The sequence below is a fragment of the Salmo trutta genome, chromosome 30, assembly GCF_901001165.1.
Source record: "Salmo trutta chromosome 30, fSalTru1.1, whole genome shotgun sequence".
Classification (NCBI taxonomy): domain Eukaryota; kingdom Metazoa; phylum Chordata; class Actinopteri; order Salmoniformes; family Salmonidae; genus Salmo; species Salmo trutta.
The window spans coordinates 25,545,891-25,563,345 of record NC_042986.1 but is presented as its reverse complement, the minus strand read 5'-3'; the positions used below and the strand labels follow the sequence as shown (position 1 = coordinate 25,563,345).

The following is a 17,455-nucleotide window of genomic DNA, read 5'->3' as shown; positions in this document are numbered from 1 at the left end:
AATGAAAGTAAACTACAATTCAGCTCATATGAACTAATATGAGATGATTATGTATGCTTTTACAGATGTTGGGGAGTTGTGTTTAGTGGACTTAGTTTCTATGTACCTTTTGCTGCCTGTCTGGTCTGGTAACGTGTACTGGAGGATGCCTGCAACTGCTGCTGTGACTGGAGCTGCTGTGGACTGCGTGTCTGTGCCTGCGTCTGCATCGGAGCCTGGACAGGAACAGGAACCTGTGTCTGGTTTGGCCCAGCCGGCTGCTCCTCCTGCTGCTGCATGGGCCACTTCTGCGAGGACGTCTGGAACTTGTTGGCGGGGTTCCACACCACTGCCCTCTGCACTGCCTGAGCTGTCTCTTTGGGCAGCAGGGGGCGCTGTTTCTTCGCTGCCGACTGGGCTGAGGCAGCTGTGGAGGAGAGGGTGGGAGCTGGGGTGGGAGCTGGGTTGGGAGCTGGGTTGGGAGCTGCAGGGGTAGTGGTGAAGGCCGTGTTGGGCTGGCCAGAGCCTGTACTAGAGGACAGGTTGAGTGTGGGGTTGATGAGGGGCTGACTGGGGTCTTTGGGGTTGGACGAGGTGGCGGAGGCTAGAGAGGGGGTCACTGCGGTGGGGAATTTGCCTGGTCAGAGAAAAAAATACATTGATTAAATAAAGACAGAACAAACAGTATTTTCCTCCCTTCTGATAAGCCTTTAGGCCTCAGTCTCTCAAAAAAATATCAAACGAAGCAACTAGAGTACACAAAACAAAATAAACAAGATATGAAATGAGCCCTCACCTTCCAGCTTGGTGCCAGGGGGCTCCTTCGTGGGCTTAGCGGCTACAGCCCCTGGCTCCCTCCTGGCCCTCTTACGGTCTCTGCCCCCCTGCTCATCCCCCAGGTCAATCACCAGCTCCCTCTCTGAGTCGGAGTCCTGGTCTGGGCCAGCAAGGGCCCGGGGTGCGCCTGCCCTACCCGCCTCTAGGGCCTTGGGCCTGTCTGTGGGGGGCTGAGTCTGGGGAGTCATGGGCTTCTCTCTGGAATCTCTCTCTGGACCATTGCTGCCATGTCTGTCTTTGAGCAGGGCTTCAGAGTTTTTTTTATCCCTGGTCCCTGTGACTGCCCCCTTGTCCTCTACCGGTGTGCTTGCCTTGGGCCTCTTCCTAGACTCCCTCTCTGCTTTGTCCTTGTCGTCATGGGCGGCGCTCTTCAGTCTGTGCTCCTCGTCGCTAAGGTACTCGCTCTTGCTGGAGTCTGACTTTTCGGAATCCTCAGAGTCACTGTGTTCCACACCCTTATATACGTCCTCAGAGATCTCATCAATGCCTGCACAGGGATAAAGAAACAACATATAAATTATAGAATTAATACATGATGAACATGAACATTTATAGGTCTTCAAATTTGTTCCTCTAGACTAGGGACGGGCAACTCCAGTCCTCTGGGACCTGATCGGTGTCACACTTTTGCCCCAGCCCCAGCTAACACATCTGACTCCAATAATGAAGATCTTCAGTTTAGAATGCAATTAGTTTAAATCAGCTGTGTTTGCTAGGGATGGGGAAAAGGGTGACACCACTCCGGCCCCGAGGACTGGAGTTGCCAATCCCAGCTCTAGACACAATTTCATGGATGGTGTGTGAAAACCTAGTTGGGCCTTGCAGCTCTCGATGGTCTTGTCCAGGCTCCTCATGGGTCTCTTGGGGGTGGTGAGGAGGAGTGATGACCCCTGTTGTTGTTGTTGATGCTGTACTGTCTCACTGAGCTCCTTCAGGTCCATCTCAGCCTTCACACGATCTGTGACAAACAACACTATAGGTTTCATAGACATTTTGACAGATGGAATTTCATGACTTCTCCATTACTTTTAACCAAATTTCCATGACCAACAATTTGTGGCATCTCTATATACAAAAAAAGTAAGCATAAATGTAGTATCGACACTGGGAAGCTGCTCTCTGATCCCATGTACCATTTCCTGTTGTTGTGCAAGGCACTTAACCCCCCACCAAGTAGAATACCTATTAGGCAACTGAATAATACACATGGGGTCAATCTGAGGTGTTGGGTTAAATGCGGAAGAAAGATTTTTGGTAGAATGCATTAAGTTGTGCAAATGACTAGGTATCCCCTTTCCCTCAGTCTGGAGAAGTACTGGATCATACACATAAAAGTCAGTTTATCAAGGTCCGCTTGAGCAGCTCATTTCTAAAATGTGTTTTGTTAGAGGGGGACTGGAACAAACGCCTGCACACCCAGTAGTTCTCCTGGAGGATGGTTGACCACCCTTGATGTAAAACATTTTAACCAAATATGTTTTATACCTTTATACAATAATGTGCTCATTCAATATATCAAAGATCAAATGGCTAACTGTATGGTCGGTTACTAATCTTTTTATTCAGCTGAAACAAGCCCACAAATTTTCTTCAGGAAATTCACCTTTTCTAGTTTAGTCATATTTCTCTTAGCTACCTTAGAAGTGTTTACTTTGCAGGCTGATTAGTATCTATTGACTTGCAATGTCTCATACATCGAATGCCCAAATCAACTGGAAGTATCTACAAAACCAGTTCATAAAACTACTGATCACAATTCACACATTATTATTTTGATTAACATGACTCGATTCATCGAGATTAAAAAGAATCCCAACTAATACAATGACAAAGTTAATTGTTAGTTTTGTCAAAAATAATCATTTAAATGAATCATTTGTGGCCTTATTCACGAGTGTAGGTGTAAAGTTTTTTGGGACATGACTAATAACAACTAAACAGTTCTCTCTAGTTAACTGGCCAGGCTACAATATATGTTTTGAATTGGCTACCCAATTAGTCTGTTCTCTATCATATTTTATAGGCTAGGCCTACCTACTGCTGCAATCATAGAGGGAATGTAATGTCCGACTGTCTCACTCCTTGAGCAAGGCACACTCGCACACATGCAGGTGATGCTTGCGCACACACACACAGATGCACTGAAGTGTCATATTCCGATCCTGTTTGATATGTTGATTTTATGTGATTGATAAAATATAAAAAAAACTGTGCCTAAATTATTTACATTAACAGAAATGATTTAATTAATTTCCATGACTTTTCAAAAACATTTTGGATTTGATCATTTTCCTAAAACTGGAAAACATCATTTAAAAATTCCAGGACTTTTCATGACCTTATGAACCCTGACACTAAAACTCAACCTCAACCAAAACATAACCCCTAACCCAGGGGTGGGAAAACATTTTGGCTCAAGGGCCACATTGGGATTTAAAAAAAAATTTCAAAATCAATTTGCGGGCCAGAAAATCGGCAGTAATTTGAAAATATATAGCTTCATAATAATTTGTACATACTACATAGTTTTAGACGTTCACGTGCGGAGTGTTTTTAATTATATCTTTTTTTACCCCAAATAATAATTTACCAATCATAACCCAAAATAAAATACAAAAATCAAGACTCAAGCCTCCCGCAGGGCCGTAGTTTACCCACCCCTGCCCTAACCAAACAGACAGCACAGGATAAGGTGCTACATAAGGGGGTGGGGTTAGATGGGACTCACCCAGGTTGAGGTTGAGGATGCTGCCTGTGCCCAGGACCCTCTCCTGTTTGGGCACCAGACCAGGGGAGAAGGGCTTGGGGCTGCCTGTCATGCTGCCTGCATGGCCCATCTTCACTGAGGCAGGGGATGCTGAGGCCATAACGCATAACACTTTAACCTCCACAAATGGTTTGAGTCTTGATCCTAACCTGTGTTTTGAATGTGACTATACTGTGTTAGTTAGTTATATGATGCGATAGATTCAGGAGCATGTTAATTACCGGTATAGTCCATAGACTCCTCCCCAGCGCTGTAGTGGAATGGGGGGTTCCTAGGCCCTCTCTCCATCCCATCCTGCTCCACGTCAGAACCTGTGTGTACAGACGAGTTGGTGCTCATGGGAGAGCGAGGCATGTCCGTGAGAGAGATCCTCCGCCCCATCCCGCTCGACAGAGAGCTCTTGCCCAAGAGCATCTTGGGAGATGCGGTCATGTCGAAGTTGAAGCGCATCTTGTCAGGTTTCTCCGTCTTCACGGTCCCTGCGTCGGGGTTGGCCGGGTCCAGCAGCATCTGAAGCTGGTTGTTGGGCGTGTAGGGGGTGCGAAAGGGGGCGTAGTTGAACACCCCAAACTTCTTGCGGATGTTCTCCACATATACCTCCATCTCCTGCATGGCGCTGTTGAAGATGCTCTTGGTCTTCTTCACAGAGAAGGGAATCTCCTTGGAAATGAGGTAGCAATTGTTAATAGGAACCCACGCCCTGCAGAGAAAGAACACAGAGACAAGTTAGGAGTAGGATAAGCAGAGAGACCTATGACTGCCTTCAGAGGAGTCCCTTCAATCTGCCACTTTCATTAAATAGCAAGGCTCACCTGTCATGCTGTCCGAAGAAGCGTGCGTCCACCTGTCCGTCCTTCTCCCGCAGTGCTTTGGCTGGCCAGAAGGGGAAGCCCTTCAACTTTGCCCATACCAGGGGGTGTGGGTGACCCTGAGAGGGGGGGCAGACCGGGGGCACGGTCAGATAAAACAGCATAAACACAGAGGAATAGGATTCGCAAAGACTTTTCCTGTGTTGTAAAGAGTATTTTTGAGATTTGAAACATTACATTTAGGCTAATCTACATTTGTCTTCAGGACAAACCGAATTGTGACCTAAGTCACAGGACAAACATTTACATCCATAAAATGTCCTTTGCAAAAGAAGATGAGGAAACATTTGTCTTACACATGGCTCGCAAAACCAGTTGTCCCTCTTTTGGCACGAGGACAGGTAGCACTCCGGACAGACCTCAATTTCATTCACCTGAAACAAATAGCATTTTCCACATTACTGAAATACATTTAGAAAGGAGAAAACAAACACACCACTGAATGGCATTTCAGTCATCATGTAAAAATGATACTCACTTCATGTTCACAGATCTTCACAACAACCTTTGCTGTTGCTGTTAGTTTGTGATTTCCTGGAACAAACATGTTTGTAAGAGCCAAGTTTTATTTCCAATGCATGTTGCAAGCAGTATAGTGAGGAAACTGTCTTAAACATGTGTTTTTGACCTACCTCCATTGTAGATGATGCAGTTGTGTAAGATCCATTTCATGTCAGCCAAGAAGGATTCTGTGCAGCCATACATTTTCTTTTTCATATTCTACCAATATAGCAAAGAAAAATATGATTTGATTACACCAGAGCCATGTATTTAGAGAGTTGGGCCCATTGAACTAGGATTTAGAATAATTTAATAGGATCTCAATGGTTGGGCCATTAAAAGTGGCGATCAGCAATTGCTACATCCATTTTTGGACTTAATAATATTATGTACCTATTGATTGTTGAAGAACATAATTTATAAATGGGTCGTGAGCTTTGTTCAACTGTCGTTCCACATCATAACCCAAAATATAAGCTTGTTTTACTCCAATGTTTGTAAACAAAGTAAATGTAAACAAACACTGTATAGCCGAAAAACATGGTTAAAACTATAATTTTGATATCATGGATGATCAGTCCTTGAAGCCATAGCTCTGTCTTTGAATTTGAGAGTGGTTACATTTCTCCAGCCCCATCCCCCCCTGCTTTTTACCGAAACAATGGTGGGGAGTACGCTTTAATGTTTTAACTGCTGATTGACGCTTTAATGTTTCTGCATTATGATGCATTTACATGACAAAATTCTATGGCAGCTATGTTAGTGCCCCATTAACATTGCATGGGGAATATTTAAACAATGCTATGTTAAAAAAAATCTGGCCCAACTCTTAATGCCTTTTTTCTCACCCATCTACACACAATACCTCATAACGACAAAGTGAAAACATGTTTTTAGACATTTTTGCAAATTGATTGAAAATGAAACACAGAAATATCGAATTTACATAAGTATTCACACCCTGAGTCAATACATGTTAGAATCACCTTTGGCAGCGATTACAGCTGAGAGTGAGTCTTTCTGGGTAAGTCTAAGATCTTTGCACACCTGGATTGTACAAATAATATTTGCACATTATTCTTTTTAAGATTCTTCAAACTCCGTCAAGTTGGTTGTTTATCATTTCTAAACAACAATTTAAGTCTTGCCATAGATTTTCAAGCCGATTTAAGTCAAAACTGTAACTATCAGGAACATTCAATGTCATCTTTCTAAGCAACTCCAGTGTATATTTGGCCTTGTGTTAGAAACGCTTTGGGATTATTTTTACAGATTTTGGCAAGAATGAAACCTCTCGGTTTGTCTCTTTCTCCCAAGCCCCTCCCCCTACCACAACAACAAAGTTGAGAGATCACTTCTACCTCTCTGACAAAACAGTTAAGTCGCCATTTGCATTTGAGGTTTGATCCAACAGAATCGGTCATATGGACACTGAAACATATGGAGACATTATTTTACTGTAATAGAGGAGAAGTTAATCTTTCGAACCATACCCGTTTGTTTCAACTCCTCAAATTTCGAACAAGAGCAGACACTACTAAAACGGATGTACCAATGAACATTCATTCTAGAAAATGGATGATCAGTTTGTCTCGCTCGCATTATGGTACCACGTATCACTAGCAGCATTTTTGTCAAATATAGATAGTTATACTAGCTGTTTGGATGACTGTTTAATAAATCTGCAATATGCATAAAACAATTATATAAGGAATTGGCAACTCATTCTCATTCTGAGAAATAAGGTACGCCACTTGATTTCAACATCTGAACAAAGTGGACAGACTAGCATGCTGTTCAAACAGTTGGAGACGGACTGAAAGTTGTGTTCATAACAATTCAACTATTTTGCCTTGTTAGCTGAATTCAGAGCTTGTGAAATTATATCTTTGATCCAAGTTGGCTAAACTTCAAATATAAATATTAGCTGACTTCTCACTAGCACGTGGGCTTGTGCTTGAGAGATTATTTATGAGATCGGTGTTAATTGACTATAATACCTGCTACATTGTTAGTGAATGTGCATTATGCATGGTTCTGGTTAAATGTAACAAAAAGTAAATTTTATAGACACACCTGAAAGCCAGATCAGTGATTATAGCAAAAACAGTAGGTACAACTATTTTGATTAATTAATTAGCTTATTTTTGACTGTTTTAAATTCAGTGTATTTGACCTTTAATTGTACAACAATGCTTATTTAAAGAAAATATTTTTTTAAATGTAGATATAGTTTAAAAAAAAAAAAGAAGTTTCAGGCCATATCGCCCAGCCATACTGTAACTGTTTTAAAGTCACCATTGGTCTCATGGTGAAATCTCTGAGCAGTTTCCTTCCTCTCCAGCAACTGAGTTAGGAAGGACTCCTGTATCTTTGTAGTGACTGGGTGTATTGATATGCCATCCAAAGTGTAATTAATAACTTCACCATGCTCAAAGAGATATTCGATCTGCTTTATTTTTACTCATCTACCAAATCGGTGGTGCCCTTCTTTGCAAGGCATTGGAAAACCTCCCTGGTCTTTGTGGTTGAATCTGTGTTTGAAATACACTGCTCGACTGAGGGACCTTACAGATAATTGTATGTGTGGGGTACAGAGACGAGATCGTCATTAAAATATCTTGTTAAAAACTGTTATTGCACACAGAGTAAGTCCATGCAATTTGTTTACAATTTTTACTCCTGAACAAAAATATAAACGCAACATGTAAAGTGTTGGTCCCATGTTTCATGAGCTGAAATAAAAGATCCCAGAACTTTCCAATATGCCCAAATAGCTTATTTCTCTCAAATTTTGTGCACAAATTTGTTTACATCCCTGTTAGTGAGCATTTAACCTTTGTCAAGCTAATCCATCCACCTGACGGTGTGGCATATCAAAAAGATGATTAAACAGCATGATCATTACACAGGTGCACCTGTGCTGGGGATTATAAAAGTTCACTCTAAAATGCGCAGTCTTGTCAAACACAACCACGTGTAACCACACCAGCCCAGGACCTCCACATCAGGCTTCTTCACCTACGGGATGGTCTGAGACAAGCCACCTGGACAAGCTCATCTGCTTGTCGTCCTCACCAGGGTCTTGACCTGACTGCAGTTTGACGTATTAACCGACTTCAGAGGGCAAAAGCTCACCTTCGATGGCCACTGGCACGCTGGAAAAGTGTGCTCTTTATGGATGAATTCAGGTTTCAACTGTACCGGGCAGATGGCAGACAGCGAGTGCCCCATGGTGCCGGTGGGGTTATGGTATGGGCAAGCATAAGCTACGGACAATGAACATAATTGCATTTTATCGATGGCAATTTGAATGTACCGAGATACCGTGACGAGATCCTGAGGCCCACTGTCATGCTATTCATCCACCGTCCCATGTCACAAGGATCTGTACACAATTCCTACAAGTTGAAAATGTCCCATGGCCTGCATACTCACCAGACATGTCATCCATTGAGCATGTTTGGGATGCTCTGGATCGACAGCGTGTTCTAGTTCCCGCCAATATCCAGCAACTTCACACAGCCATTCCACAGGCCACAATCAACAGCCAGATCAACTCTATGCACTGAGGCAAATGGTGGTTACACCAGATACGGACTGGTTTTCTGATCAACGCTCCTACCTATTTTTTTTTTTTAGGTACCTGTAACCAACGTATGCATATCTGTATTCCCAGTCATGTGAAACCCAGAAATTTGGGCCTAATTGATTTATTTCAATTGACTGATATGAACTGAAATTGTTGCGTTTATATTTTTGTTCAGTGTATTTAGGCTTGCCATAACAAATGGGTGGAATACTTAAGACTCAAAACATATTAGCTTTTCATTTTTTATTAAATTAGTAAACATTTCTTAAAACATAATTCCACTTTGACATTATGGGTTATTTTGTGTAGGCCAGTGACAAAATCTAAATGTAATCAATTGAAAATTCAGGCAACACAACAAAATGTGGGAAAAAATGAAAGCTTGTGAATACTTTCTGAAGGCACTGTATTATCTGTAGACCATGATTTATAGACTCAAAAAGCTCATCATTGCCTTGCTATTAGAGGGCTCCAAGTCGGGAATGGATAGGAACGTCTGCTAAATGACTGAAATGTGAATGTAATGGTACCTTCTCTAATGTTGCGAGGTCCATTGGGTGGTATATGTACTCAGCATAGTCAGGGTGCTGCTCCAGAGCCACAGGCTTCCAGAAGGGCTCAGTCTGCCAACAGAAGAAACTGGTATTAGTCTCATAAACAACAGAAGCGATAGCCCCATCTCTAGCCCACAGTGGGCACCTAGAGGGCATGAGAGAGACTTTCACTAACTTACCCCCGGCTGTTTCATCTTCTGGAGGGCAAACTTCAGCAGGTAGGACAGCTGGTCTATCGTTAGCATAGTCATGGCCTTGCTCTGTGTCTCTATGCACTCTGCTACTGTGATTTTCTAGAAAAATGACAAAATCAGGACAATGTACCATTGACAAATAGTAGCTGGGTAAACACAACCACTCACAGTAGGTCTGCTGGGCTGGCTATTAACTATGCATCTACAGTATGCCATAATCTATAGGAGACTGTGGTACTAGTCCTCAGAAAGGCAACATCCATCTAGAGAGGGACGATAAAGATCCTGCCCACTTTATGTTAGCCCCATCTAAACAGGCCTGGGGTCCATTCCATTTAAATTCAATAATTAGGAAGTACCACGTGTATTACCATTATTATAAGATATGTTTACTGTTTTACTAGAATGCAGAGTCCAATTGGAATTGACCCCAAGGCTGCCTCCAACCCCATCACCTGACACCCCAAATAGCAAGCAGACATTAAGCTAGTGGTTAAGCGAGAATGTGCCTGGAACACTCCCACACCACTTGCACACGTATATACACCTACACACCCACACAAGGCACACACGTGAGTGAGTACCTCACACTCTGGACAGAACCAGTCACCCTCGGGCTCTGCTGGCAGTTTGAGGCACTTGGCGTGGTACACCCTCGGGCAGAGCTCACAGCAGAGCACCTGGCCCTCGCGGTGGCACAGCCAGCAGTAGAAGTCATTCCTGCTGTCCTGCGGGACAACATCAACAGGGTCTGTGGTGAGTGATGACTGCTTCACATAGTAAAAGGGACCATGTCTTAGTTCTGACTGAAATGCAGGCAAGAGAAACAGGGGGCGGGTTTCAAAACACACGCAGAAAACAAAACACAAAAGGTGCAGTGCAACAGAACACACAGATAATCACAAAGTGGCAAGTAAGGCAGGGTAATAAGCAACATGTAAGGCAAAATAAGGCAGGCACCAAACACAAGACTGTTTAGTTGGTCTAGTCAATATCAATGTAGGCCTATGCGATAGTAATGTCATTGTTCTTGATTTAAACTGGAAGTTTGTGTTATTGTCATCTTTTTATGTTGTCAGACTTGCAATGTGCAATTTCATTGATGACTTTCCCTGGTGGACCAATAACCAGTTTTGTGTTTGGTATCATGCTTGACACCGCATCAACCCACATCAGCCAATCGGTGAACAAGACACAATACTAGTCAGCACACATCTATGTGACTGTTCAGAATGTGTGACATTGTCAGTGGAACTTAATTCAAAAGTTTTGGCTTGGGGTTGAATCATGTCATACATGTAAAACAAAGCATTAACAACACAAACAAACATATTTGGCAGGCATATGTACTCTTTCCAAAAAAGGCAGTTTAGAAAAGTAATTTTAAAGTATTCCACTCTATAAACAGTTATCATGATTAATCAGCAGACAGATAAATAATCTTAATAGTCAATCATCAATACATGGTAGATATTTTTGGGATATGAACAAATGCATCCGACCACAGAACATGAAGCAGAGTCTTTCATTTAAACCTGGAAGCACAATCAGTCATGCACAGGTGCACAATCAGTCATGCACAGGTGCACACACACACACACACACACACACAAGCGCACAGTCACAAACTACCCCCCCACCCCACCTGGTCTTTGTTGTTGCTGTGGACAGCGCCAGGTTTCTTCTTCTTCTTCAAGGGGCTAGGGGAGGTGTCTGAAGGGTAGTGGCCGTTGGAGGAGTGGGTTGGGCTGGGCACCTTCCTCTTCTGAGCCACCAGCACCCGCTCTGCTGACCCGGGGTCAGACACTAGCGGCCGGAGCAGAGGGGACACCAGGTAACCATACATACAACACAGAGAGTAGCAGCTTATAGGAATCTTAGAAGGACAGAGACTAGATCCCTGGCATGAAAGGCTAGAAAGGCAGAGGCACTCCCAGTCCCAGGCCACTCTACACAATGACACTCAGATGGGGGGTCATTGAATGTCAAAGGCAGTGTAAATCCTCAAGCATTCTTTTTGTTAGCAGAACCCCTTCATTGAGAGACTTAATACGGTAGTGGTTGCCCAGGAATACTGCATCCAACCAGATAAGGGATTTTGGTCACCAAACCCTACTGCTTGGTTTCCCAATCTGGCAACAAATGTAATATGTTAAGTCAGTGTGGTCAGGCCCTGTGATGATGATCACGTGTGAAGGATGCCTCCTAAATGGTGACTTAGGCTAACATCCACAGCACGTGATGGTGAGGTTGAACCCGTGCAACAACCTCAGAGGTAGTAGTGATACGATTTTAACTGAATGGCACAATGGTTGCTCTGTGTAGCTCAATGAGATGCACATCAAACAACAAGTATGTTTAACGGTAAGATAAACAATAGAAGAAGAATACTAGAATAAGCGGTCTTCTCAAAACACAACATTGGTCTTAGCATGCAGGGCCTTGTTCTTACCTTTGGATCGCAGTGCCACATCCATCCCCTCGACCACATCCGACTCTGTCTGTACCTCGTCCTCAGCCAGACTGCACAGCACAGAATGAAAGGAGAGAGAGTCAGTCACAAACAGTGTTCACAAACCAAATCCTGTCACACAGTAAACAAGTGGAACACCACCTAAGGCAGGGTCCCAGGGGATAAAGTCACCAGAGTTTCCCCAGGTTTCCATTGTGGTTACCGCATCAGCTTTATTGAGAAACATCAATAGGTTACTAATGTTACCAGATCTAAGGCGCAACCGATGTGGCACAGAATTGACTTCGACCTCAGAACCATGGCCTTTAAGATCATAAATGATCACGAATTGTAAGTCGCTCTCGATATCAACGTAGGCCTAAGAGTCTGTTAAATGACAACCACGTTTTTTTTCAGCGTAATCATGTCTTCCTATGCATGTCTATAATCATTGGTAATCACAGTCAGATAAACTTCAGATGTTGGGAGTTTGTGTTCCATGGGGTGCCACTGGAGAGAATCTCCATAGCATCTCCATAGCAACAGGTCCTCTTTATTCAGCTTGCACAAGTGTTGCAATAAACGCAACACTTGTGCTTCAGCACAACAAATAAGGCCATCCAACCGAGTAGGCTGTGTGCTCCTGTCCTCCAGGACACAATGGAGAGACAAGGGCTTCAGTCCTGATGAGGGCCATGCATTGACGAGTTTGTTTGCATCCCCATTTGCCCACCTACCTACACTAAAGAAGATATTTCTGTACAATGCAAGCTCATTCAAAAGAGCAACGCCTTAAACACATTTTTGGGTTTTCAATGATTACAAAAACACTTCAACAAATGCGTAGGCTACGTCACAAAAGGGTTTTCACCTTCAAAATGGACGGTGACTCACAGAAGATTGCCTCAGACAGTCATGGATGAGAGTGTAAAAAGGTGATTTTTGGTAGCCACTCAAACCCCAGCTCTCACAACTGGCTATTCCTATACTGAACAAAAATAGACGCAACAATTTCAACGATTTTACTGAGTTACAGTTGATATAAGGAACTCAGTCATTTTAATACATTCTTTAGGCCCTAATCTATGGATTTCACGACTGGGCAGGGGCGCAGCTTTGCGTGGGCCTGGGAGGGCATAGGCCCACTCACTTGGGAGTCAGGCCCACCAACTGGGGAGCCAAGCCCAGCCAATCAGAATGAGTTTTTCCACACAAAAGGGCTTTATGACATACAGAAATACTTAAGTTTCATCAGCTGTTTGGGTGGCTGGTCTCAGACGACCCCGCCGGGTAAAGAAGCCGGATGTGGATGTCCTGGGCTGGCGTGGTTATACGTGGTCTGCGATTGTGAGGTCGGTTGGACGTACTGCCAAATTCTCTAAAAATGACGGAGACGGCTTATGGTATATGGAACATTAAATTCTCTGGCAACAGTTCTGGTGGACATTCCTGCAGTCAGCATGCCAATTGCACCTCCCTCAAAACTTGAGACATCTGTGGCATTGTGTTGTGTGACAAAACTGCACATTTTAGAGTGGCCTTTTAAAGTTCTGGGATCTTTTATTTCAGCTCATGAAACATTGAACCAACACTTTACATGTTGTGTTTATATTTTTGTTCAGTATAGAAACCCACTGCACCAGATCACTTCAGTAAGCTCTACAGAGTCAACCTTGGTCTGACTAGCTAGCTACAGGTTTTTACCTGTTACATAGGTCTGTTAACTAGCCTGTTCTTAACAGCCCGAAATAAGATTTCCACAGCAAATCATATCGATAATAAACAATATTGTGCAAAAATGTTAACTATAGCCTCTTCCATTTACAGAAACGGCCAAATCAAACCCTGGAGCTTTTTGTGTCTTTGGTTTTGCTCTCCTCTAATTCCCTCTCAGGAAGAAAAATGAAGAGAAGAAAAGGGGGGGATCCTTGGTGATGAATGGGGTTGTTTGAGAGTTCATGACCTCCTTTGTCAGGGCCACTGAGAGCCTCGTTCCAAGGATGTAGTCGTATTCATCGTCCGCTTAAAGAAAAGAATCCTCAGGATCCAGCACAGGTCACACGCTGAACCAGACCCTATGCCTTGCCCTGGTGGCTCCTGATAGGAGAACGTCTAGGTACAGGTAGCCTAGGTACAGGTAGCCTAATAGGCTAATATTCAGCACTAGATCTAGAAGGAAATTTTTTTTCAAGAAGTGGACAAGTGGGAATGTTATAGATGTTCTCAGAGGAACATTTCAGACAAAGATTTGGATAAGATTAGAATTGATATATTCTTCAGAATCCACATCCATCATGGTCATTGATCTGGAAGACAAAAAGGACAGAGTAGAAAAAGGAGAGGCACAATGCTCCCAGAGCCAGAGCTGAGGGCAGCCATTGATGCACCCAAGCATGACTACCACTGAGAGGCCATTAACTAAATCTACTAAGCCAATAAAGCCACCCTCATTAACACGCACTGTAAACCTTGACGTCCTGCTCATCAAACCAAGTCCATGACACTGATCATTCATAAACCTAAGGTAATGCCTAACAACCCTGTCACCACATCCACATGAGAGAAGTCTCAAATAAATCACTAGGCTTAATCTCCATTATCAAAAAGACTGAGGCATGAAATCACCCATAATGCCATCTGGATAACGAGAGAAGATCAAGAAGATACAAATGGAAGAAAAATCTAAAAGTATCCAGCATATGAGTCTTGTCTTGTTTAAACATGCTGCCCTTCAGGGCCTTCCTGTTCCGGACACAGAACAAAAAAACCAACGAGGCCCACATGAAAGAGAGCATGTTAGCCAACTCTCTGTGCAACGTGTCCTACCAGCGAGAGCACTGTGAGAGGACTGAGCACTTTAATCATGCAACCCAGCAGTAAGCCAAGGTTCACACTTGCTATTCACTCAAAAATAGGCCCACCGAGCAGCCAGAGTGACACAAGAACCACCTGACCCTGTAGCGTCTAGCAAAGCAGATCTAGCTAAGCAGATGGTCATCCTATGTTCTTCCAGAGGGCATTTCAGACAGGGAGCAGAATTCCTGAAACCTGGCAGAATCACAGGAGAACAGATAGCAAAAAAATCTTCGGTATCTGTGAATATTCCAGACGACCAAAATTCAGGATAACATTGACAAACAGCCAAGGATTAATGGCTGATAGAAGAAGAAAAAAAACACACATACATTGAATCTGTGCCTTGAGATTCCACTGGCTCCTCAGAGACAAGCGAGCTGAGGCAGAGCAGGGTTCTCTCGTCACAGAAAATGGAGGCCACAGCCGACTCCCCTCCCCCCTCTCCCCCATGCTGACCGAGGCTCCAGTCACAGGCACACACACGAGGACCAGGAGATCCGTGGAGATTAGAGCTCAACATCTAAAACCAAAACACAGTTAAACCAAACCAACGTCACTGCCGAGTACAACAGGAGGGAGACCGATGAGAGACAGACGAGAGAGAGAGTGAAGAAATCCAGCTAATTGGAAATCAGTTATCCATTGTAACCCCCATCTTCAGTTTCACTGTGCCCACTGCTGTCGAATAATAATTAGGCATAATAATAAGAAAGACACTGAGAGAAAGAGAGAGAGAGTTTGACTATAAGAATAAAGACATCTGGCAAACTTAGGACCTATCCCTGGGGAGAATACACTGTTTCTCCGTCTCATGCAACACAGTTGTGTCTAGTGCAGAGAGAGGGTCTGGGTTCCTGCTCTGTAATTGGTGCCATGAAAGCAGGGTTGTTTCGTTGAATGCTTTGTGTTGGTGTCCTTGAATCCACTGAGGATCAGTATTGTTGATGGAGAAACAACCTGGCGCCCTTGTCACCCTGCAGCCCCTGACCTCCAGAGAGAAGACTGACTGAGGGACATAACAACACACAAACAACACCATCAAGATTACATTTACCGTTCGCTCAAGACAATATGAAACCACTAGTTTTAGGCACAGTCTTGCAGAAATAGGTTCTATGCTTTTGCCTGCATTTCATACTATAATCACTGCAAAAAGATAAGATTCATTACACATGATGAATTTTTGTATTTTTTTTAAAAACCAAATAACATGTTCTTCATCAGAGATAATTCACACTTAGTAGCATACCTTGTCTTATACCACTGAATATGTAAGAAAAATCCTTCAGCCTGATTTTTACACTGGGCTGGAGGAGATGAAACAAAGATGGCTGTAGAATTTTCCAGAAGGCCCTGCTCGCTTTGTGCTGCCGCTCTCACTGCGATTGTCAATCTTTAACCTCAACTGCTGCTGTAATTGGCTGGAGGGTCTGCAGGGCGGGACCGGATTGGTCGGCTGTGGTATGCCACATGACTCGCTGTGTGCAGGCTTCTTTCTTCCTTAAAACATATTTTCTGCTGCTATGCATTAAAACTGTGTAATTTCACCTCGGTTTAAAAGGTTGTCAGTCTGCTTTGATTGCGACCAAGTGAATGGGTAGAGGTTTTAGAAGAGGGTTTTCAAGTTGTTGTTTGTGGTTAGGAGGCAGTAAATCACAAGCAGACCATTTAAAAGCCTGGTGTCCAATTTACGAGCAATGCTGCCTCAGCTAACCCCAGAGGACTGCCTAAAGATAACCTGTCACCAGATTACTAACATTAGGCCTACCACTAACATAACGCTAATGGAGCTCAATGTGAATTTATACACATCTCCAAGCTCACCTAATGAATGTTCAAAATTATGTCAATTTCTTTTTTTCCGGGGGTGTTGGATCACTTTTGGCTTTGTCCAACCTTTATTTAACTTGGCAAGTCAGTTAAGAACAATTCTTATTTACAATGACGGCCTACCCCGGCCAAACCTGGACAACACTGGGCCAATTGTGTGCCGCCCTATGGGACTCCCAATCACGGCTGGATGTGACACAGCCTGGATTCAAACCAGGGACTGTAGTGACACCTCTTGCACTGAGATGCAGTGCCTTAGACCGCTGCGCCACCCATCCCCCATCCTTTCATGAACCACAGTAAAAGAGGAAGCTAACGTAATGGTGCTTGATGTGCCATTCACATACTGTAATTAGAACATGCTTTGTATAGAGCCAAACCAAGGTGGTTGATAGTGAGGATGTAGAAATTCTAATATAGATTTGATACCAAAGTTAGCTCATAATTGTAAATAGAATACTAGAAAAATGAATGTAGGCATATCAAAGAAAAATGTGGATTTTAAGATCTGCCGTGCCATGGTAACTAATTACATAATTAGAACCTATGAATGACTTTCTGACTCATGCAAACATTTACTTTTAGGCACTACTTGGAAACTGGAAGGGAAGGGGCTAGTTATTAATTGTGATTCATTATTTGAATTAAGAACCATAAAGTAATGTCCTACTAAAAAGCAGTGGAAACAGTACTATAAAATGCTACCAAAAAGGATTCTTGTGAATTGAGAGCCAGATATGCAGTTTCTATAACCTACTTACAATAGGGGACATGATTATTTTAACACAAGTATTTCAGAAATGTCAAACCAGGCATTTAAATGAAGCAGCAGATCAATGATGTTTTTGTCTCTACAGCTATAAATAGGTGAGAGGCCCGAGCAGTGCAAGGGGGGGAAAGAACACAAGCACACAAATGCAGACAAGTATGAGTTAAGCTGAAGTCAAACAAACCATCACACAAACAAGATACATGCAATCAACAATCACTAAAAATGTAGTGTTTCTCTGGGTGGCAGTTTGAT

At 43.2% G+C, this 17,455-nt stretch overlaps 1 protein-coding gene across 7 annotated transcripts in view; it reads right to left on the bottom strand.

Moving 5' to 3' along the window:
- The window catches only part of LOC115168371 (protein kinase C-binding protein 1), a 29,841-nt gene that overhangs the window by 7,975 nt on the left and 4,411 nt on the right, over positions 1–17,455 (bottom strand). Inside the window, exons 3-17 of one of the 7 annotated variants that reach the window (XM_029723564.1) lie at positions 14,931–15,121; positions 11,746–11,816; positions 10,939–11,099; positions 9,878–10,099; positions 9,279–9,392; positions 9,076–9,168; positions 5,085–5,172; positions 4,931–4,986; positions 4,749–4,826; positions 4,396–4,511; positions 3,805–4,283; positions 3,545–3,673; positions 1,625–1,774; positions 776–1,303; positions 107–616 (exon numbers count right to left, since the gene is read on the bottom strand). In XM_029723564.1, coding sequence (XP_029579424.1) covers positions 107–616; positions 776–1,303; positions 1,625–1,774; positions 3,545–3,673; positions 3,805–4,283; positions 4,396–4,511; positions 4,749–4,826; positions 4,931–4,986; positions 5,085–5,172; positions 9,076–9,168; positions 9,279–9,392; positions 9,878–10,099; positions 10,939–11,099; positions 11,746–11,816; positions 14,931–15,121 — 2,986 coding nt within the window. Of the gene's footprint in view, positions 1–106; positions 617–775; positions 1,304–1,624; positions 1,775–3,544; positions 3,674–3,804; positions 4,284–4,395; positions 4,512–4,748; positions 4,827–4,930; positions 4,987–5,084; positions 5,173–9,075; positions 9,169–9,278; positions 9,393–9,877; positions 10,100–10,938; positions 11,100–11,745; positions 11,817–14,930; positions 15,122–15,850; positions 15,991–17,455 lie in introns of those variants that run through there. The other 6 variants (XM_029723565.1, XM_029723568.1, XM_029723566.1 and 3 more) reach the window with 6 other exon arrangements.